The following is a 21,190-nucleotide window of genomic DNA, read 5'->3' as shown; positions in this document are numbered from 1 at the left end:
ATTCGGATATGACGACGTCCACCCAAAGGTGGCCAGAGCAGAGTTTTGCTCTTCTGCAGCTCTTTCTGTGGGTGTCTTTCTCTCTAGCACAGGAGCCGCCGTGCAGGCAGATAGGAGACCCTGAAATCCCCCAGCTGTCCAGAGACGGGGACATTATTCTGGGGGGCATATTCTATTTTCACAGCAGCTGGAAGAGCACAGAAAATAATTACACACAAAAACCACCACCACTGGAATGTATCAGGTAAACTAGTAATATATTATCTGTACACATAATGCTCCCAGGTGTTGTTTTGTTTGGGTTTAATGCTGTAATTGTTTTTTTGTTTTTTTTGCTTCCCCGCTTCTAAATAAAGTTTAAATTTCAGAGAGTTCCAGTTTGCTCAGGCCATGCTTTTTGCCATCGAGGAAGTGAACAACAGCACAGACTTACTTCCTGGGATTTCTCTGGGCTACAAAATCTACGACACTTGTGGCGCCATTACCAGAAGCATAAAGGTTGCTCTCGCGCTGAACGACGGCGATGAAAGTGTGTCTTTGGCCTCTGGGGGTCGATGCTCCGGACCCGTGCAGGTCCAGGCCGTGATGGGGGAAACCTCATCCTCTCCCAGCACCGCACTGGCCACCGTCATTGGAGCTTTCCACATACCTCAGGTGAGCAAGACCACTGACAACTACCATATGCTGATTTTTCTAAATGTTTCAGAGATAATATGTGAATGGTGACTTTATTCTTACACAAAACACTTTCTCATAGATCAGCCACTTTGCCACATGTGCCTGTCTCAGTGATAAAACCAAGTATCCATCCTTTCTCCGAACCGTACCCAGTGACTACTACCAGAGCAGAGCTCTGGCTCATCTGGTCAAACATTTCGGCTGGACTTGGGTCGGAGCCGTCAGAACCAACGACGACTACGGCAACAACGGCATGGCGACGTTCACAGAAACTGCAGAGCAGCTGGGCATCTGTCTGGAGTATTCAGTTTCTTTCTTCAGAACGGATCCCTTAGAGAAAATACAAAAGGTCATCAAAACGGTGAAGGAGTCAACTGCAAAAGCAATCGTCGCTTTTCTGTCGCACAGGGATATGGAAGTACTCATACATGAGTTGTCCAACCACAACCTGACAGGGTATCAGTGGGTCGGCAGTGAGTCCTGGATCTTTGATTCGCAAATTGCAGCGATGGATAAAAAACACATTCTGGACGGAGCGATCGGTCTTTCCATCCCCAAAGCGCAAGTCAGTGGTCTTAGAGAGTTCATACTGGACGTGAGACCGCTCATGTCATCAAATAATGAGCTGTTCACGAAGTTCTGGGAGGCATTATTTCAATGTAAGTTCAAGAAGAAACAGCTGACAGAATTTCAGAAAGAGTGTACAGGAAATGAGGATCTGACGGGAGTGGAGAACAGCTTCACTGACATGTCCCTCATGCCAATTCTTAACAACGTCTATAAAGGAGTGTATGCAGTGGCTCACGCTCTGCACAATGTCCTGAGCTGTAACAAAACTTGCAACAACAATGTGCAGCTTGATCCATACATGGTGAGCACCAGCTAGACTGAAGGGATGTGTTGTAAAACTACGTAAATGGTTAAATGAATGCGTCTGTCCTAGATTCTGCAGCACATCCAAAAGATTCGCTTCAGGACAAAAGAAGGGGACGAGGTTTACTTTAACGAGAACGGAGATCCAGCTGCAAAGTACGAAATTATAAACTGGCAGCCGAGAGAAAATGACACTGTGAGTTTTGTGACGGTTGGTGTTTATGATGCGTCATTTCCTGCAGGCGCACAGCTAAACTTTCAAAATACGTCCATAACCTGGACACAGAGCTCACCACAGGTAGAGAGCTTTATTGACTGACATTTATGCTTAAATCAAAAAAATTGAGTTTTTGCTTCATTTAATGTTTTATTTTATTTTTATTTGTTTTAAGGTGCCGATGTCAGTCTGCAGTGAAAAATGTCGCCCAGGAACTCGTAAGGTCCTCCAGAAAGGAAAGCCTGTCTGCTGCTACGACTGCATAAGATGTGCTGAAGGAGAAATCAGCAACAGTACAGGTTTAGTGTTCTCGCAAACCACTTTATTAAAAAATAGGTTTGAAAATTTAGGTATTTAAAAAAATAATGTTCAGAAAAACTGACACGTTAGGATTATATCTAAAGAATGTTTTGAGTCTTTACCATGTTGACCTTTTCCGCCACTGCTGAAAATGATTATTTTACGATATTTGTCATATTAAAACCCCCAGCATGTAGACACAAGAAAAATTAAGACCCATTTTGCTATAAAAATGGAGGAAACCGCTGATTTATGTCAGTCTGTACACACGTTTATTGATCAACTAACTGTGTTTATAGCAACATGTTGGAGAGTCGATGGTAATCATTTTGGAAGGTTCATCATGTTTGTATCTGTCATACGGATGAAAATGAGAGGAACTGAAAAAGCAAATACAGTTTTAATCCTCTGTCTGAGGAAAAAGGAATCCCTTAAATCTGGAGTCTTCCAAGATGCTCGCCTGCATTAAAATCAGACTTTTAAAATTTTTTCCACCTAGTGAACATAGTCCTCTTTCATAGTGTCCACTCAGGCTGTCTGAGATGTTTGGATTAGATGTTTGGATTGATTAGTAAAGCAGCTTTTCTGTAACTTCTTTCAGTTTTTGCCACTTGTAACATGTCAGTGTGGGAATGGAAGAAATAAGCAAAGTTTTTAGAACCGGACGCAGACACCTGATTTTGTTGTCAGGAAAGAACAATTATAATAATAAAAAAGGAAACATTGGGATTCTGAAGAAGAAGAATGCATTTTGTATTATGTATTCCTCAGTTTATTGAGACAACAAAGAAACAAAAGGTTTGTAGAGAACCAAAACCAGTCTAAACAGAAACTGACACAAGGCGCTTCAGCTCGATTTATAGCTTGTGAAATTTAATTTAATAATGTACCGCAAGAAACATGTCAAAACCAAATGGCAAAAGAAATGCATCCTAAACGTGATTATTAATTTGCAGATGCTGTTTCCTGTGTGAGATGTCCCCATGAGTCCTGGTCGAATGCGAGGAGAGATGCGTGTGTGAAAAAGGAGGCCGAGTTTCTGTCATTTGAAGAAATTATGGGAATCTTGCTGACTTCTGCAGCTTTACTTGGAACGTCCCTAACTGCAGCTGTAGCGTTTATTTTCTACAGACACAGGAAAACTGCTCTTGTAAGAGCAAACAACTCTGAGCTGAGCTTCCTGCTGCTCTTCTCCCTGACTCTGTGTTTCCTCTGCTCTCTGACATTTATTGGTCAGCCGTCTGACTGGTCCTGCATGCTGCGGCACACAGCCTTCGGCATCACCTTCGTCCTCTGCATCTCTTGTGTCCTGGGCAAAACGATGGTGGTTTTAATGGCGTTCAAAGCCAAACTTCCAGGCAGAAATGTGATGAAGTGGTTTGGGCCTACGCAGCAGAGACTGAGCGTTCTGGGTTTCACTCTTGTTCAAGTGATCATCTGTATACTCTGCTTGACCATCTCTCCTCCTTTTCTATCCAAGAATTTCAAAGAATTTAAAGACAAAATCATTTTGGAGTGTTCTCTGGGGTCAGCAGTGGGATTCTGGGCTGTGCTCGGCTACATCGGACTTCTTGCCTTGTTGTGTTTCACTTTTGCTTTTCTGGCTCGTAAACTGCCTGATAATTTCAACGAAGCCAAATTCATCACGTTCAGCATGTTGATATTCTGCGTGGTGTGGATCGCTTTCATCCCAGCGTATGTCAGCTCTCCTGGAAAATTTAGTGTTGCTGTGGAAATCTTTGCTATCCTGGCCTCCAGTTTTGGATTGCTGATTTGTATCTTCATTCCAAAATGCTACGTCATGTTGCTAAAACCAGAGAAAAACACAAAAAAGAACATGATGGGGAACCGGGTTCCAAAAGAATTCTGAGTAGAGACAAAGCAGTGGCTTAAGATCAAAATCATTATTTAAAAAAAAAAATTAAATCATATTATTATAAGTATATATGTATCAGGTGTTCAGCATATTGAAGGCTCAAAACATGCATTTTAGATCACACTCACTACTTACTAGTGAGTCTATATATACATATTTTTATGTTTGAAATAAATTCTTCACGTCAATGATTTTCAATGAAAAAAATGAATTTGTTTCTTTTTTCCTGCTTTATCCATAATTATATATTTTTCATTGATTCAGTTTTGATTGAGCAGATGGATTCACATTTCATAAATTAAAAGCTTTATAAATGCTGAAATGTTTTTGAATGTTTTTAATTAGAATTCAAAATTTTTTTTAATGATAGTTTGGGTTTTTAGTTAAGTCTAGTTTTTGGATAATTTGCTTCACAGTTGAATGGTTGATTATTTTGTGTCTCATCCCACAAAGTCGAACTCCAGTTTTCATTTAAAACAAGAGAAAATACCTTTTCATTTTAGGTTGGAGCTTGAAGGTTTGAGTGGTCCTTATATTTAAAATAGCATCACTTCTTTTCCCCCACACAGCGAGAACTGAGTTAAAAAACATTTTGGAAACTTTCATTTAAGGGCAAGAACCAGTTTTGGAGACAAGGACACAATAAAGTTGATTTATTCCGTCTTTACAGATATCTGAGCAGGGAAAAGTCAGAATGGGAGAAGATCACACATAGAATCTGAGCTTTTTAAATTAGTATTTGTCAAAAGACATCATTTGCCTGTGTGGTGAATTAGATGCACACTGGACTCAACACCAGGGACTTTTAAAACCCTGGGTAGGATGTGGGTTTACTAGGTATCCAAGTTCAGACACAGTTTCTTCTGAGTTTTTCTTCTTCTTGGTGTTAATGCTTCCCATGATTCCCCCCCCCCTCACTTGTGAAATTAAAGTATGAACTCTAAATTGGGTTACAATCTTATTACTGGATTCCTTGTGCTATCCTTCTTTTTAATATTAAAAATGGTAATTTTAATTTAAATGTTTTCTTTACACATTTATCAATAAACTAATTATGCAATATTTATATCAAATAAAATAAGTATTTTATTTATTTATTTTTTGCAATGAAGGGTTATATTAAATTCTGGAAGATTTTACCATAAAATTGAAAAAGACATTTTGTTCCGTATTTTAAAACAAACATTCATTTTCTAATTGTGTAATGCTAGTATTAAAATGAAAGCAAAAACTACGGCTTAATAAACATAAACAGACAGATTGATGCTTAAAATGGAACTATTTCCATTTGTCTGTAAACATTTTAAGAAGTTTTCATCCCCCTTGGCCGCCTTCTGGCCTGGCTTCTGTTCTTAGAAATGGCAACCAGAACACAGTCAACAGAGATTTCTACTTGAGTACCTCTACTTGTTAAAATTAAAATAAAAAAATAAACAAATCCTGTTGACATGGCACAAAAAAACCCCAACTCATTTCTGATGTGCATTACCTATTTTTATCTTCATGATTTAACCACACCTTGGAGTCCCGTAGAGATGATGAATCACTGTCCTATTATTAAACCTTTTGCTGCTCCAAATGGCATAAATATCAGTGCAATCATGCCGTCTACATTGAGGCACATGTAATGCCACCGGCTGATTTGTCATTCGCCATGACGTCGACGCAGAGGTGGCCAGAGCAGGGCTGGGCACTTTTACATTTGCTCCTGGTGGCGACTTTCACTCAGGCAGAGGAGCAGGTGTGCACTCAGAGAGGAGACCCTGAAAATCCTCAGCTGGTTAAGAACGGAGACATTATGTTGGGAGGACTCTTCTCTTTTCACACCAACTGGAGAGAAAGAGAGAACACCTACATGGAAAAGCCCCAGCCGCTGCAATGCACTAGGTTAGTATCACAAAAGAAATAAAAAATGTAATAACTTAATATGCAATTTTTACGTTTAGAAAATTCCCCCCGCTATTTGTACAAATGTGAAAAGGATTTTGGATTTCTGCTGGTTTTGCCAACTCTTTAAAATTGTCTGAATCAAGCTTGAATTTCAGAGAGTTCCAGTTAGCCCAGGCTATGCTTTTTGCCATTGAGGAGATCAACAACAGCTCAGACTTGCTGCCAGGCGTCTCTCTGGGCTATAAAATATACGACACCTGTGGATCCATTGCCAGAAGTGTGAGAGCTGCACTGTCCTTGGTTAACAGTAATGAAATGGTGGCTTCGCCTGCAGAGGAATGCACAAGACCTGCACAGGTGCAGGCCATAATGGGGGAAACGTCTTCGTCTCCCTCCACGGCGATAGCCACCGTCATGGGTCCATTTCACATCCCACTGGTGGGTATAGAATCTATAAATTTGAGCAAAAATAGGTTTATTTTCAATCTTTTTAAATTATTATTATTAGTTTTTATTGATAAAAACATGTCTGTGAAAATGTGTTTTCTTCTAATCAAAATCAAACTTTGCTTATAGATCAGCCACTTTGCCACATGTGCATGTCTCAGCGATAAAATCAAGTATCCCTCATTTCTCAGAACGATACCCAGCGACTACTACCAGAGCAGAGCGCTGGCGCACCTGGTGAAGCATTTTGGTTGGACTTGGGTTGGAGCCGTGAGGTCAAATGAAGATTACGGAAACAATGGGATGGCCACGTTCATTGAAACCGCACAGCATCTGGGCATATGTGTGGAATATTCCGTCTCTTTCTTTAGAACGGATCCATCTGACAAAATACAAAAAATAATAGACATTATCAAATCTTCGACTTCAAAAGTGATAGTCACTTTCCTCTCCCACATGGATTTGGATGTACTGTTACACGAATTGTCGGGCCACAACTTGACCGGCTACCAGTGGGTGGGGACCGAGGCCTGGATATTTGATTCTCAAACCGCCGAAGGCGACATTAACCACATTTTAGATGGAGCGATAGGCCTTTCCATTCCCCAAGCATACGTCACGGGACTGAGAGAATTCATGCTCGACGTGAGGCCTCTGAATTCGTCAAACGCAGACTTGTTCACCGAGTTCTGGGAAGCGTTGTTCAGCTGCAAGTTCAGACTATCGAAATCAACAGAGATCCTGAGAGAATGCACTGGAGAGGAAGACATAAACGGAGTGGAGAACAGCTTCACCGACATGTCACTCATGCCTATATTTAACAATGTGTATAAGGGAGTGTATGCAGTGGCTCACGCTCTGCACGACATCTTGGGCTGTAACAAAACGTGCGACGAAAATAAGCAGCTAGATCCGTTCATGGTGAGGTTTCTTTTATTGCTACAAGGTCTGCAGGTGTCTGTCAGACTACTAACTTTGACACGACGTGCCGTTGCAGATTTTACAGCGCATACAAAGGAGTAATTTCACTACAAAGGAAAGGGATCGGGTCTTCTTTAACGAGAACGGAGACCCTGCTGCAAAGTACGAAATTATAAACTGGCAGCCGGGAGAAAATGGGATTGTGAACTTTGTCACGGTTGGTCTTTATGACGCAACGTTGCCGGTCAACAAGCAAATGAATCTGCAAAATAAGTCCATCATTTGGACACAAAATTCACTTGAGGTAAAAAGAAAAAAAAAACAAAAAACAACTACAATAGGTAACGCCATAGCAAAATGTAAAGTTTATTTTTGTTTTTCAGGTCCCCGTGTCGGTTTGCAGTGAGACGTGTCCCCCAGGAACACGCAAGGTCCTCCAGAAAGGAAAGCCTGTGTGCTGCTACGACTGTATAAGTTGTGCAGATGGAGAAATTAGCAACAGCACAGGTTTAGTAGTATTTATGCAGCCCTCTGAACAAAAACAAATGCAAAAATACACTGCGAATGCCCCAAATGTACAGTTTTAAAAGGCATTGATATGACCTGATTGTGCATTTTGATTATGACACAATAAGAGCAAACTCAGTTTCAGCCAGTAAAACCTCACCGTGTGGCTTTGTTGGTGATATTTTTTCTGTATCTGTATATGTAACCTATCTATCTCTAAGTATCTGTAACCTACCTGTTTTTCATAATTTTTTTTCTCACAAAACTATTGAAATATCCACTGAATTAAAATTTGTTTTTTGTTGAAATTGAGGGGTTTTACATGAATTTTCAAAATGTTTTATAAGTGAAACTCTGTAGTGTGGTACATACACTTACTGAGCCCACATTTAATCTCATAAGCCCACAAAAAAAATCAAGAAAGTCCAACTAAGAACCTTCAGAAATCATCTGAAAGGCCTCAGTGATTTGTTACAGATTGATATGTAAGCTGAGGAAAACTGAAAGAAAGCCACAGCAAGTCCTGTTCACCTCAAATCATAATTGTGACAGAGAAAACATAAAGACAAACCTACGAAAGTTTGGCTTTGCTCAAGCACTTTTATGTGCCAGATGGCTTATTCAATTTTCAGATTATAAATTGATGTTTACAGAAGCTCCCCATCCAACGGGACTGAGTAACTTTGAGAAGTAGAATAAAGAAATATTTCAGTCTAAAGCGTACCAAGAGGTGCACAGCTCATTAGGACAGAAACAGAAATGGATTTTTAAAAAATGGTGTATCCATAATACAGTTTATAAACAATGCATCCTTTTCTGTGCTTGTAGTAGGACAAAATGTGGAACAGTATGTAAGGACAAGATTATGAGTTTTTTATTGAAACCGCATGGAGCATTTTTTTTCTCAACTTGTACTAAGTAGCCATAATATTAGATCAAGATAAAAAACTAAAAAGACAAAAAAAACAGATTGATCTACATCTCTGGTTTAACACTCTCTTTGTTACTACTGTCCAGATGCTGTCACCTGTGTGAGATGCCCCCCTGAATCCTGGTCAAACGACAGAAGAGATGTCTGTATAAAGAAAGAAGCTGAATTTCTGTCTTATGATGAAATTATGGGAATATTACTCACAGCCGCCTCCTTATTCGGAACATGCATAACTTCTTTTGTAGCGTTTATTTTCTACAGACACAGGAAAACTCCTCTTGTCAGAGCAAACAACTCTGAGCTGAGCTTCCTGCTGCTCTTCTCCCTGACTCTGTGTTTCCTCTGCTCTCTGACCTTTATCGGTCGGCCGTCTGACTGGTCCTGCATGCTGCGGCACACAGCGTTCGGCATCACCTTCGTCCTCTGCATCTCCTGTGTCCTGGGGAAAACCATAGTGGTTTTAATGGCGTTCAAAGCCACACTGCCAGGCAGAAATGTGATGAAGTGGTTTGGGCCTACTCAGCAGAGACTCAGTGTTATGAGTTTCACTCTGGTGCAAGTTATCATCTGTATCGTCTGGTTGACCATTTCTCCTCCTTTTCCGTCCAAGAACTTTAAAGAGTACAAGGATAAAATCATCTTGGAGTGTGCTCTGGGGTCAGCTGTGGGATTCTGGGCTGTGCTTGGGTACATTGGACTTCTCGCCATGTTGTGTTTCATTTGTGCTTTTCTTGCTCGTAAACTGCCTGATAATTTCAACGAAGCCAAATTCATCACCTTCAGCATGTTGATATTCTGTGCTGTCTGGATCACTTTCATCCCAGCGTATGTCAGCTCTCCTGGGAAGTTCAGTGTCGCTGTAGAAATATTTGCTATCCTCGCTTCCACCTTCGGACTGCTGATTTGTATTTTTATTCCAAAATGCTATGTGATGCTACTGAAACCAGACAGAAATACTAAAAAACACATTATGGGGAAGGGAGCAGCAAAATGATTGCTAAAGACCTAGAGACATTTATAAGATTATATTATATTCAAACTATATGCCAGCTTTTATTGTGAATTATTATTATTATTATTTTAATACATTTTCCACAAATTTTCCCTGTAGCTTACCTCTGGTAAGGGAGTTTGTTTTTTTTTATTTTTATTTGTTTTTTAATTTTCTCTCTTTCTCACTGTTTGTTTCTGTTTTTGTTTTGATTGTGTAAAGCACTTTGAAATGCCTTGCTGCTGAAATGTGCTATACAAATAAAATTTGATTGATTTGATTGATTGAAATGTATTTTCTCTGATCATGTGTAATGTTATAAATTTCTTGCATTTCTCGTGTCGTTTGCTGTATTTGCACATGGTGCGTTTAACATTCCAATGTAGTTATTTTACATTTTCAAAGGTTAAAAATAAAATTAAATGCTTCAAGCCTTTTGTATTTTGTTGTGCTCCTCATTCTCATAAGGAATACAGTACAGTAATTGTAAAACATATTAAGTTTTTTAATCAGGATTTCAATAATTTATTTTTGGAGCTATTATATTTGATTAGACTTTTGTATAAAAGCAGTTTTTTTGAAGATAAAATTCAACTTTGAGGGTTGCTGGGTAATTAATAACTTTCCGAATGAAGAAGCAAACACTGAAAAAAAATAGCAGCCCTGAAAGATATAAAAAAAAAAGTATAAACTATGAGGTTTACAACATGTTGCCACGTCTGTCTTCTTGCTCCTCCTTATTGTACCACAGAGACAAACCATCACTGCTAGCCTCAGCTGCTCCGACGTTTATAAGTACCACACAGGCCCAGGGTTAGACCGACATTCATAAGATGCCACCCGCCGACTTCGCTTTAGCAGACAACATGGTGTCTGCACAGAGGTGGGCAGAGCATGGCTGCACACTTCTACAGTTGCTGCTCTCAGTGTCTTTCTCATACACCCAAGAGCCGCTCTGCAGGCAGATAGGGGACCTGGAGGCCCCTCAACTGTCCAAGGAAGGGGACATTATTTTGGGTGGAATCTTTTCTTTTCACAGCAGCTGGAAGAACAGAGAAAACACTTACACACAAAAGCCACTGCCACTGGAATGCATCAGGTAAACGGCACCACGAAAATCCACTGCGTGTCTTCTGATTACAGTTTGAACAACAAAAAAAAAAAAATACTTGTATATTTTCATCTAGTTTTGCTGCTTTTTTCCTGTTTTTATGCCAACCCTGAACGTTGAATGTGAAGCTTGAATTTCAGAGAGTTCCAGTTTGCCCAGTCTATGCTTTTTGCCATCGAGGAGATAAATAACAGCTCCGACCTGCTGCCGGGCGTATCGCTCGGCTATGACATCTACGACACTTGCGGCTCCATCGCCAGAAGTGTAAAAGTCGCGCTTGCCTTGACAAATGATGACAGCAATGTGTCTTCAGCCTCTGAGCGTCCGTGCATGAAAGCAGCACAGGTGCAGGCCATCATGGGAGAAACATCCTCCTCACCAAGCACAGCCATAGCCACCGTCATCGGACCATTTAATATCCCACTGGTGGGTAGAACTGATGGTGTTTATGTTAAATATTTCTATATTGTTTTTATAAATCATATTATTGAATATTGTCATGTTTTGTAAAGTATGAGGAGCAAACAGTAGTTTTATAATGTTTCATGGGTTTTTTGTTGTTTGTTTTTGTTGTCTTTTTTTAGATCAGCCACTTTGCCACATGTGCCTGTCTCAGTGATAAAACCAAGTATCCCTCCTTTCTAAGAACCGTACCCAGTGACTACTACCAGAGCAGAGCTCTGGCCCATCTCGTCAAACATTTCGGCTGGACTTGGGTCGGAGCCGTCAGAACCAACGACGACTACGGCAACAACGGCATGGCGACGTTCACAGAAACTGCACAGCAGCTGGGCATCTGTCTGGAGTATTCAGTTTCTTTCTTCAGAACGGATCCCTTAGAGAAAATACAAAAGATCATTGAAATCATGAAGTCTTCCACCTCAAAGGTTGTTGTCGCTTTCCTTTCCCACATGGACATGGACGTGCTTATGCACGAGCTGACGCCTCACAATTTGACCGGGCACCAGTGGATCGGCAGTGAGTCCTGGATCTTCGACTCTCAAATTGCAGCAATGGATAAGAATCACATGCTGGACGGGGCGATCGGCCTTTCCGTCCCTAAGGCGCAAGTCGGTGGACTCAGAGAGTTCATGTTTAACATTGAGACCCTGAATTCGTCCAATAGCGAGTTATTTACTGAGTTCTGGGAGGCGTTGTTCAGCTGCAAGTTCAAGCAGGAGAAATCGGATGAACATTACAGCGAATGTACCGGACATGAGGATCTGACCGGAGTGGAGAACAGCTTCACTGACATGTCCCTCATGCCCATTTTTAACAATGTCTATAAGGGAGTGTATGCAGTGGCTCACGCTCTGCATGAAATTCTCAGCTGCAATAAAATGTGCAACGACAGCGTGCGGCTAGACCCGACAACGGTAAGCATTTCATTTAAGCTTCGGACGAAACAATAAAAAAAATATAAATCTCAAGATGTTCATCATATAATCCTGATATTGTATTAGATTTCACAGCACCTAAAGAAAATAAATTTTAAAACAAAGGAAGGTGATGAGGTGTATTTTAATGAGAATGGAGATCCAAAAGCGACTTATGAAATAATAAACTGGCAACCAGGAGAAAACGGCATGGTGGATTTTGTCACTGTTGGTCTTTATGATGCATCATTGCCTTCGGACAAACAGCTCAACTTGACAAACAACGCTCTGAGTTGGACACAGAACTCGAAGGAGGTATTCAACCATGCGCAACTTTTTATAGCTTAATCATAAAATGGATTTATTCATCAGGGTTGTTACACAATGTTTGAGAAATCTGTTAAGCTGTGTTTCCCTGCAGGTTCCTGTGTCGGTCTGCAGTGAAACGTGTCCACCAGGAACACGCAAAGTTCTGCAGAAAGGAAAACCTGTTTGCTGCCACGACTGTGTCAAATGTGCAGAAGGAGAAATAAGCAACACCACAGGTTAAAACACTTTCTAATGCAATGTTTTACATTTTCATACAGCACAAAAAAAGTCCGTCGAGACGACATGTTTTGAGAAGGACCATACTGTCAAAACATTTCCAAAGTGCATTTATGAAGAATCACTAAGAAAGCCCCAGAAATAATATTTACTTTACATCGAAAATAATACAATAAATGGGAAGAAATATGAGAAGTTAGAAAGTTTTGTTAGTATTTTCATTTACATAAAAGTTAAAATTAAGGCTACATAGTTATAAAAGGTAAGACATGTGATTATGTCCAGTTGTTTGACTTCATTAAGGTTGTATTGTGTCACTTGCACAAAAAGTAGCTTAATTAAAATTATAATTAACCTAAAAATACAGTTACTTTGATAAAAAAAAAGTTTCCAGTGCAAAATGTTACTCAAATAAAACTGAAAAGTGTCTCATAAAAGTTTTAATTAAGTTACTTTTTTATGAGCAGAAGAACGTTCCTCTCATAGAGTTCACAAAGGAAAAAATTAAAATTGCTCTCAAACTATTTTACATTAAAGGAGCATTACAAACAATAATAATGTAACACAAAACATAACATGTTAGCAATCACAGCACAAATGCTGTTGGGTACTCGGCAGCAGTTAACCTTAATAGCTCTGTATTACATGAAAAGTGCTAAATGTTAAAGACTTCAGTTTATTCCCATCATATGCTGTGTTTTTGTTAATCTTGATCAATGAAAACTATATCATTTTAGTGGCATTTGCATACACAGCAAGTGAAAACAAGCCCTCAGTGTTAGAGAAAAATTTGGCAACACTAAATATAAACAGTAATTTTTTGTTTTGAAGTCAGAAAATGTAATGTATTTGGCAGAATAAATTTAAATGACCACAATAACATAGAAGTAAGGCTTTACTCAAGACCTAAGATTGTATTCACAACAAACTTGGATGAAAAACAACAAAACAAAATCTCTTCTTTGTAAATGTAACATTTTTGTGGATTATGATTTCTGCAGATTCGGTCACCTGTGTGAGATGCCCCCTTGAAACCTGGTCAAATGAGGCAAGAGATGCCTGTGTGAAGAAGGAGGCCGTGTTTCTGTCATATGGGGAGATTATGGGCGCGTTGCTCACTGCGGCGTCTCTGTTTGGAACATGCTTGACTGTCATTGTTACAGTCATCTTCTTCAGATACAGGAAAACTCCTCTTGTGAGGGCAAACAACTCTGAGCTGAGCTTCCTGCTGCTCTTCTCCCTGACCCTGTGTTTCCTCTGCTCTCTGACCTTTATCGGTGAGCCGTCTGACTGGTCCTGCATGCTGCGGCACACAGCGTTCGGCATCACCTTCGTCCTCTCCCTCTCTTGTGTCCTGGGGAAAACCATAGTGGTTTTAATGGCGTTCAAAGCCACACTACCAGGAAGAAATGTGATGAAGTGGTTCGGACCAACACAGCAGAGACTCAGCGTTCTCACTTTCACTGTTGTGCAAGTGATCATCTGTATCCTCTGGTTGACGATTTCACCTCCTTTCCCATTTAGGAATTTCAAGGAAATCAAAGACAAAATCATCTTGGAGTGTTCTCTGGGCTCAGCTGTGGGCTTCTGGTCGGTGCTCGGGTACATAGGTCTCCTCGCTGCGTTGTGCTTCACTTTGGCTTTTTTGGCTCGGAAACTTCCTGATAATTTCAACGAAGCTAAGTTCATCACCTTCAGCATGCTGATATTCTGCGCCGTGTGGATCACTTTCATCCCAGCGTACGTCAGCTCGCCCGGGAAGTTGAGTGTAGCAGTGGAAATCTTTGCCATTTTAGCCTCTACTTTTGGTTTGCTGTTTTGTATCTTCATCCCCAAATGTTATGTAATTCTTCTAAAACCGGAAAAAAACACGAAAAAGAACATGATGGGGAAGGGGCAGTCAAAGTCATTCTGACGACTAAAGGCAAAAAAGTGACTAAATATTATTAAACACAAAATATATTGTATATAGTCTGTATATTGGAAGGTTTTTTTGTCTCTGTGGGTTATGAAAATGATGATATTGTCTGGTTTTTGAGGGGAAACACATTTAGATGCACTGTGAGCCACAATCGAGTGGCCTTGCATTAAGCAGATGTTGTAAAGGTTATGTGGTCTTTTACATTTTCTAATTTATACACACAAAAAATCTTCCTGTATAATTTCTATATGTATTTTTGTCATTCTGCGTTGAAAAGTAAAACTTCCTTGCTACTCAGACAAGACACAGAATCTACTGACTTCACCTCCCGTGGTCTGTACAGCTAAGTCCATTGTCTACCATTTGGAAATGAGACACATTTTGAGATTTGACTTGTTAAAACATGCAATTAAATAAATTTGCAGATTTCCCACTTCTTGCGTAGTGATTAATTTAAATGTGAAAAACTGCGTTATGAGCAAAGAGGCAGTTTTACTGGGATGTGCTTCGATGAAAGAACAAATTTGGGTTTGTGTACTGAAGCTGAAACACTTCATTGGTGCATAATGTTCTTTGCAGAATTAGCAATAAATGCATCTCTAATTAAAAATAAAAAAAAGTTTCCTAAAAGAAGAAGCAAAAATTTTAAACACATGCACCATGTTAGATTAGAATCATACGCCCCACCTTTCAGCTCCACAGAGAGAACCATTGAGATGTTACGTCCTGTGCTCTCCAAGCTGCATAAATATCAGTGTGAGCCTGTCAGTGAGGGGACATGCGATGCTGCTGAGCAGTTTGACTCAACATGACGTTCATACAGAAGTGGCCGGAGCAGGGTTGGGCTCTGTTGCACCTGTTCTTGATGACGTCGTTCTCCCAGGCGGAGGAGCAGGGATGCAGACTGAGAGGAGACCCCGAAAACCCTCAGCTGGTTATGGACGGAGACATTTTGTTAGGAGGGCTCTTCTCTTTCCACACAAGCTGGAAAGAAAGAGAGAACACCTATATGGAAAAACCTCCACCTTTGCAATGCACTAGGTAACTTGTTCACCTGTATTTATACTGTGTTCAATGAATTTGGCATCGATGTAAAAATACCCCTTCAGAAGCTTTGTTTGCTTAAGTATATAATTATTCCATAAGTTATTGATTATTACACCAACAATTTGCAACTGTTTGAATGAAGTTTGAATTTCAGAGAATTCCAGCTAGCCCAGGCTATGCTGTTCGCCATAGAGGAGATCAATAACCGATCGGAGCTGCTGCCAGGCATTTCTCTGGGGTACAGGATCTATGATTCTTGTGGCTCTATTGCTAGAAGCATTAAAGGTGCACTGGCCTTGGTTAACGGTAACGAAAATGTGTCTGACACCTCAAAGGCATGCACCAAACCTGCAAATGTGCAGGCCATAATGGGGGAAGCGTCTTCATCTCCGAGTATGGCAATAGCTACCGTCATCGGACCGTTTCACATCCCACTGGTGAGTAGAACTGACACACTACAAAGACAAAAAATTATTTACATCATTTACATGAGGCATTTAAATTGTTTTACATGTTCATGTACTTTCAGATCAGCCACTTTGCCACATGTGCTTGTCTCAGTGATAAATCTAAATATCCCTCATTTCTCAGAACAATACCCAGCGACTACTATCAGAGCAGAGCTCTAGCCCAGTTGGTGAAGCACTTTGGATGGACTTGGGTCGGAGCTGTTCGATCAAATGAAGATTATGGCAATAACGGCATGGCTATATTTACAGAAACTGCACAGCAGCTGGGTATATGTGTGGAATATTCCATGACTTTCTTTAGAACTGATTCGTCAGACAAAATACAACGATTGATTGACGTTATCAAAGGCGCAACATCCAGGGTGGTTGTTGGCTTCCTCTCTCACATGGACATGGATGTGCTCATACAACACTTGTCGAACTACAACCTGACCGGGTACCAGTGGGTGGGCACAGAGGCCTGGATCTTTGATTCAGTAACGGCATCCAGAGATAAGAATCACATTCTGGACGGAGCCATAGGCCTTTACATTCCCAAAGCGCACGTGTCCGGCCTCAGAGAGTTCATGTTTGACGTGAGGCCACTCAACTCGTCCAACACCGACTTGTTCACGGAGTTTTGGGAGGGATTATTTAGCTGCAGGTTTAAGCCAAGTTTATCACCAGAAGTGCAGAAAGAGTGCACCGGACACGAAGATCTGACAGGAGTGAAAAACATTTTCACCTACATGTCCCACATGTCCATCTTCAACAACATGTACAAAGGAGTGTATGCCGTGGCTCACGCACTGCACACAGTGCTCAGCTGCAATCGAACATGTGACATCAACATGAAGCTCGATCCGTTAACGGTAATAGAGAATGCCTTACAAGAGGTAATGTTTGTGGGCTGGAATTCTCGAGCAACTTTTTGCTTTTCTTTGTAGATTTTACGCCACATAAAAAACATTCACTTCAAAACAAAGGAAGGAGACGAGGTTTATTTTAACGAGAATGGAGACCCGGCTGCAAAATACGAAATCATAAACTGGCAGAGGAGAGAAAATGGCATTGTGGACTTTGTCACTGTGGGTCTCTATGATGCCTCACTGCCTCCAGATAAACAGATGAATCTACAAAACAAGTCTTTAGTTTGGCCACAGAACTCTAAAGAGGTAACTTTAAAACTGCAGCTAAAAATTTAACTTTTCAATGTTCGTCCTTTTCATTTAAAATATCTTTTTTACACTTCTTTATTTACTTTTGTCCGTTTAGGTGCCTGTATCTGTTTGCAATGAGAGATGTCCACCAGGAACACGCACAGTTTTACAGAAGGGGAAACCTGTGTGCTGCTATGACTGCATAACATGTGCAGAGGGAGAAATAAGCAACAGCACAGGTTTGGCATTGCTTAATCTGTGCTTTTTTATATTTAGTGTATCACAGGAAAAGTTTTATATAGTGAATTAAATGTCTAAGGTTTTAGAAAATGTAACCAATAAATATTGATCTACTGTACCAAGGGTACCGGGAAAAGAATCTATAATTTTTTCAGATAAGTATATGCTTTTGATGGCCATTTTAATATTTGTACAATCTATTTACCATTAGGACTAAATAAATAATTTTTGAGCTACATTATTGTTACTATTACATAATAAAGAAGCATTTTCAAGTTTTATTTTAGAAAACAGTATTGTAATCTAACTTTGATGATTTAAAAAAAAGGTTTTTCACAGCCTTGGTTCATATTTGACATAATTTTTTCAGATTCCATCAGCTGTGTGAGATGCCCCCTTGAATCCTGGCCGAACGAGAAGAGAAACGCTTGCGTAAAGAAAGAGGCCGTGTTTCTTTCATATAAAGAAATTATGGGAGCGTTGCTCACCGCAGCGTCTCTGTTCGGAACATGCTTGACTTCTGCCGTGGTGTACATTTTTGTCAAATACAGGAACACTCCTCTTGTGAGAGCAAACAACTCTGAGCTGAGCTTCCTGCTGCTCTTCTCCTTAAAGCTGTGTTTCCTCTGCTCTCTGACGTTCATCGGCCAGCCGTCTGAGTGGTCCTGCATGCTGCGGCACACATCATTTGGCATTGCGTTTGTCCTCTGCATCTCATGTGTCCTGGGCAAAACCATAGTGGTTTTAATGGCGTTCAAAGCTACACTTCCTGGTAGAAACGTGATGAAATGGTTTGGACCTACACAGCAGAGACTGAGTGTGTTGGGTTTCACCGTTGTACAAGTTATCATCTGTATCGTCTGGTTGATAATCTCTCCTCCGTTTCCATCCAAGAACTTTAAGGAATTTAAAGACAAAATCATCTTGGAGTGTTCTCTGGGCTCTTCTTTGGGTTTCTGGGCTGTGCTTGGTTACATTGGGTTTCTTGCCACATTATGTTTTATTTGTGCTTTTCTTGCTCGTAAACTGCCTGACAATTTCAATGAAGCCAAATTCATAACCTTCAGCATGTTGATATTCTGCGCCGTGTGGATCACTTTCATCCCAGCGTATGTCAGCTCTCCTGGGAAGTTCAGTGTCGCTGTAGAAATATTTGCTATCCTGGCCTCCACTTTTGGCCTGTTGATTTGTATTTTCATCCCCAAATGTTATGTCATATTGATGAAACCAGAAAAAAATACTAAAAAGAGTATGATGGGAAAGGGGGCTTGAAAACCATCTTGACATGTCAAGACATTTTATAATCTTAAGTCTTCTAATAATATAATTCAAGCATTTTACATTCATATAGTTTAACTAAAAAGGCAAGGAGCAACCCTCGGAGACGTTCAAGAGAAATAAATGTGCCTCTAAGTGCTTTGTTGTTTGGTTTGCTTGAGAGATTCTAAAATTAATTTATCTGCGTGTTAATATTTCCTTGTTTTTAGTTATGAAACATCCATGTTTCTACTAATATGTTAGTTATTTGCATGTGATTCCCACCAGAAATGCTTATTTTCTCAATTGTTATGATGATTAATAATATGATCCTAATAAAATTGAATGTTTTCTCCTTTTTATTGATGTTTGAGAAAAGTGACTTGAATTCCATAATAATAATAATAATCTATATGGTGGGTACAGTCAGAAAGTTGAAATATCCAAAATGTAGCTTGTGAAAAATGCATTCATAAAGAAAAAGACTCAAGATATGGAGAAAATGAGATAAATGATAAACAGATCCTATGTTGATTTTAGCATACTTAAATGACAAGCTAAAGTTGTTGATTTTTTAGGCACAGAGTACGAATAATACAGCTTTATAACTTTGAAATATGTATTTACATAGAGCTTACTGGCAAATCATCTACTGTACTTTGTCTAGAGCAGTGTTTCTCAACTTTTTTTGTTCCAGCGCCCCCCTAGCCTTTATCCAGGTACCTCACCGCCCCCCACCAAAGAATTTGTAGGCTACTTCGCATTATTTTACTATTAATATTACTATCATTATTGTAGATGTTTTGACTTTTATGCTTGTTTCTGTATTTATTATCAAAACTCATTTCTTAGAAAACAAAAAAGCCATGGGAATTGAAATTATTTTCACAAGTGTCTACAAAAAATGCAATGAATTCAATTTAAAATCAGTAGGCCTAACAGCAGCCATTCAGAGTGGAAAAAATATTCTTGTTCTTTGATATTTTTTAGTTGTTAAATATTCCACAAGATGACCAGATAAAAGATGAACAACATGCCAGTTTAAACTTTGATATATTTGCAAAACGACTGAGCTCTGCAACATTAAAACATAGATAGAACTGTAACTACATTAATCATAACTCTTCTTCTCTTCAGTGTTTCTGTGAGTTTCTGCTGGTGCAGCTCTGTGCTGCCTTCAGGAGAATGGGACATCAGAGCATCATCCATAAAATTTCACCCACATGGCATTTATTGCGCAAACCAGAGCTTTCAGTGGAAAAACAAAAGTTCCAGATCCTTTTAATGCCATACAAATATGAGACAGGAACATGGATTATACCTTTATATCGACCTGTCTATTGATTTATAGATTAATAGTTTTACTGGACAGAAATAACAAAGAACAAATCTGGTTCATAATCAAATCCTAATGAGTCAAATTGAAAGTGTCATGGAGTCATCAGCCTCATGACATTAACACTGTCATGAAAAATAATATGGAAGAAATAAATATATCAAATCTAATTAAAAAACTAAAAAATTGATAAGTTATTTACTGCTATGGTCTGTAAGATATGTTTATTCTCAGTACTAGATATGGTCTCAACAAACCCATGACATTTCAACAATATTATTTTACCTTTTATCTGGAAATAGTGTCTGTTTATTCTTGCCATACAGTCCTCTGTATTAATTATTGCTCGAAAGGTCTTGCCATACCAGTTTATTCCTCTGTATTTACTAGATCAGGTTTTTTCCTGCCGATACTGATCACCGATACCGATCACATAATAATTTTATTTTTTTTTTATCATAAACCCTACCGGTTACATTATGTGGCAAAAGGAACCATGAATTCACCTTAATTTAGACAAAATCTTGTTTTTAATAACTTTTTCCAAGAAGAAAACTAAACAAAACAGGTATTCTGCAAATTTTGCTGCTATCAGTAATACTATCTTTAACAGACTGATAACATATGAAGGCTCTGAAGAGGCTACATAATGCAAAGAGCCAAAATAAAACCTCTCAACATTGCCAAAAAAATTCAAGTATAGAACTTAACATTCAAAGGCAAATAGAAGTTCCATTACAATAAACAATCCAGAGTTACTGAATGAAAACTTCCTGATAGCATGGCAGCTAGCTGATTACTGCTAGTTCTGAATGGCTGTTTCTGACTGAACAGAGTAATTATGCAGAGCAGGGAGGAGATCGATTATTTTCTTTAGAGATTATCTGCCTCATGTTAGGACAGCGAAAGTTTTAAAATGTATGTAAAATGTATTTTTTTTAGTGTGGCAACCTGGGGGGTGGATTTTCTTTATTTTTAATTATGAACCCAAGATATAAACTCTTACAGGTTATAATGACCAACAACGCCACCTGGAATAATTCCAGGAAAATGTAATGAAAGGACGCAAGTACGTTCTGCTGGAAAATGAGACAAGATTCAGGAAGTCCTACAAAG

General features: G+C 39.4%; 3 protein-coding genes and 1 pseudogene across 4 annotated transcripts; all 4 read left to right on the top strand.

Moving 5' to 3' along the window:
- LOC103474256 (extracellular calcium-sensing receptor-like) lies at window positions 1-4,078 on the top strand. Of its 2 annotated transcripts, XM_008425097.2 has the most exons (7): window positions 1-244; window positions 369-654; window positions 758-1,549; window positions 1,622-1,747; window positions 1,838-1,849; window positions 1,944-2,067; window positions 3,025-4,078. In XM_008425097.2, exons 1-7 carry the CDS (start codon window positions 9-11, stop codon window positions 3,936-3,938), a joined length of 2,490 nt encoding a protein of 829 aa, XP_008423319.1. In that variant the 5' UTR covers window positions 1-8; the 3' UTR covers window positions 3,939-4,078. The 2 variants fall into 2 exon arrangements, with proteins under 2 accessions (XP_008423319.1, XP_008423318.1); XM_008425096.2 differs by having other exon boundaries at window positions 1,622-1,849.
- Window positions 4,079-5,665: 1,587 nt separating this feature from the next.
- LOC103474258 (extracellular calcium-sensing receptor-like) lies at window positions 5,666-9,684 on the top strand. The gene is made up of 6 exons (XM_008425098.2): window positions 5,666-5,831; window positions 5,978-6,272; window positions 6,411-7,202; window positions 7,279-7,506; window positions 7,586-7,709; window positions 8,727-9,684. Exons 1-6 carry the CDS (start codon window positions 5,743-5,745, stop codon window positions 9,632-9,634), a joined length of 2,436 nt encoding a protein of 811 aa, XP_008423320.1. The 5' UTR covers window positions 5,666-5,742; the 3' UTR covers window positions 9,635-9,684.
- A 938-nt stretch (window positions 9,685-10,622) lies between these two features.
- On the top strand, window positions 10,623-15,007 carry LOC103474254 (extracellular calcium-sensing receptor-like). The gene is made up of 6 exons (XM_008425094.1): window positions 10,623-10,730; window positions 10,871-11,168; window positions 11,327-12,118; window positions 12,206-12,433; window positions 12,540-12,663; window positions 13,666-15,007. The coding sequence occupies exons 2-6, from the start codon at window positions 10,905-10,907 to the stop codon at window positions 14,577-14,579; spliced, it is 2,322 nt and encodes a 773-aa protein (XP_008423316.1). The 5' UTR covers window positions 10,623-10,730; window positions 10,871-10,904; the 3' UTR covers window positions 14,580-15,007.
- Window positions 15,008-15,389: 382 nt separating this feature from the next.
- Window positions 15,390-18,926, top strand: LOC103474253 (extracellular calcium-sensing receptor-like; annotated as a pseudogene).
- Window positions 18,927-21,190: the final 2,264 nt, after the last annotated feature.

The sequence above is a fragment of the Poecilia reticulata genome, linkage group LG13 (genome assembly GCF_000633615.1).
Source record: "Poecilia reticulata strain Guanapo linkage group LG13, Guppy_female_1.0+MT, whole genome shotgun sequence".
NCBI lineage: Eukaryota > Metazoa > Chordata > Actinopteri > Cyprinodontiformes > Poeciliidae > Poecilia > Poecilia reticulata.
The sequence above is the reverse complement of the archived record's forward strand: the minus strand, read 5'-3'. Positions and strand labels throughout refer to the sequence as shown.

What these genes read in the sequence shown, in the direction of transcription:
- LOC103474254 (XM_008425094.1), top strand. Translation starts at nt 10,905, where the DNA reads ATGCTTTTTGCCATCGAGGAGATAAATAACAGCTCCGACCTGCTGCCG. An exon ending in TGCGGCTAGACCCGACAACG is followed by an intron (nt 12,119 to 12,205) that starts GTAAGCATTTCA and finishes ATATTGTATTAG; the next exon opens with ATTTCACAGCACCTAAAGAA. An exon ending in GGACACAGAACTCGAAGGAG is followed by an intron (nt 12,434 to 12,539) that starts GTATTCAACCAT and finishes GTTTCCCTGCAG; the next exon opens with GTTCCTGTGTCGGTCTGCAG.
- LOC103474256 (XM_008425096.2), top strand. Translation starts at nt 9, where the DNA reads ATGACGACGTCCACCCAAAGGTGGCCAGAGCAGAGTTTTGCTCTTCTG. An exon ending in TGCAGCTTGATCCATACATG is followed by an intron (nt 1,550 to 1,621) that starts GTGAGCACCAGC and finishes CGTCTGTCCTAG; the next exon opens with ATTCTGCAGCACATCCAAAA. An exon ending in GGACACAGAGCTCACCACAG is followed by an intron (nt 1,850 to 1,943) that starts GTAGAGAGCTTT and finishes ATTTGTTTTAAG; the next exon opens with GTGCCGATGTCAGTCTGCAG.
- LOC103474258 (XM_008425098.2), top strand. Translation starts at nt 5,743, where the DNA reads ATGTTGGGAGGACTCTTCTCTTTTCACACCAACTGGAGAGAAAGAGAG. An exon ending in GTCCATTTCACATCCCACTG is followed by an intron (nt 6,273 to 6,410) that starts GTGGGTATAGAA and finishes CTTTGCTTATAG; the next exon opens with ATCAGCCACTTTGCCACATG. An exon ending in GGACACAAAATTCACTTGAG is followed by an intron (nt 7,507 to 7,585) that starts GTAAAAAGAAAA and finishes TTTGTTTTTCAG; the next exon opens with GTCCCCGTGTCGGTTTGCAG.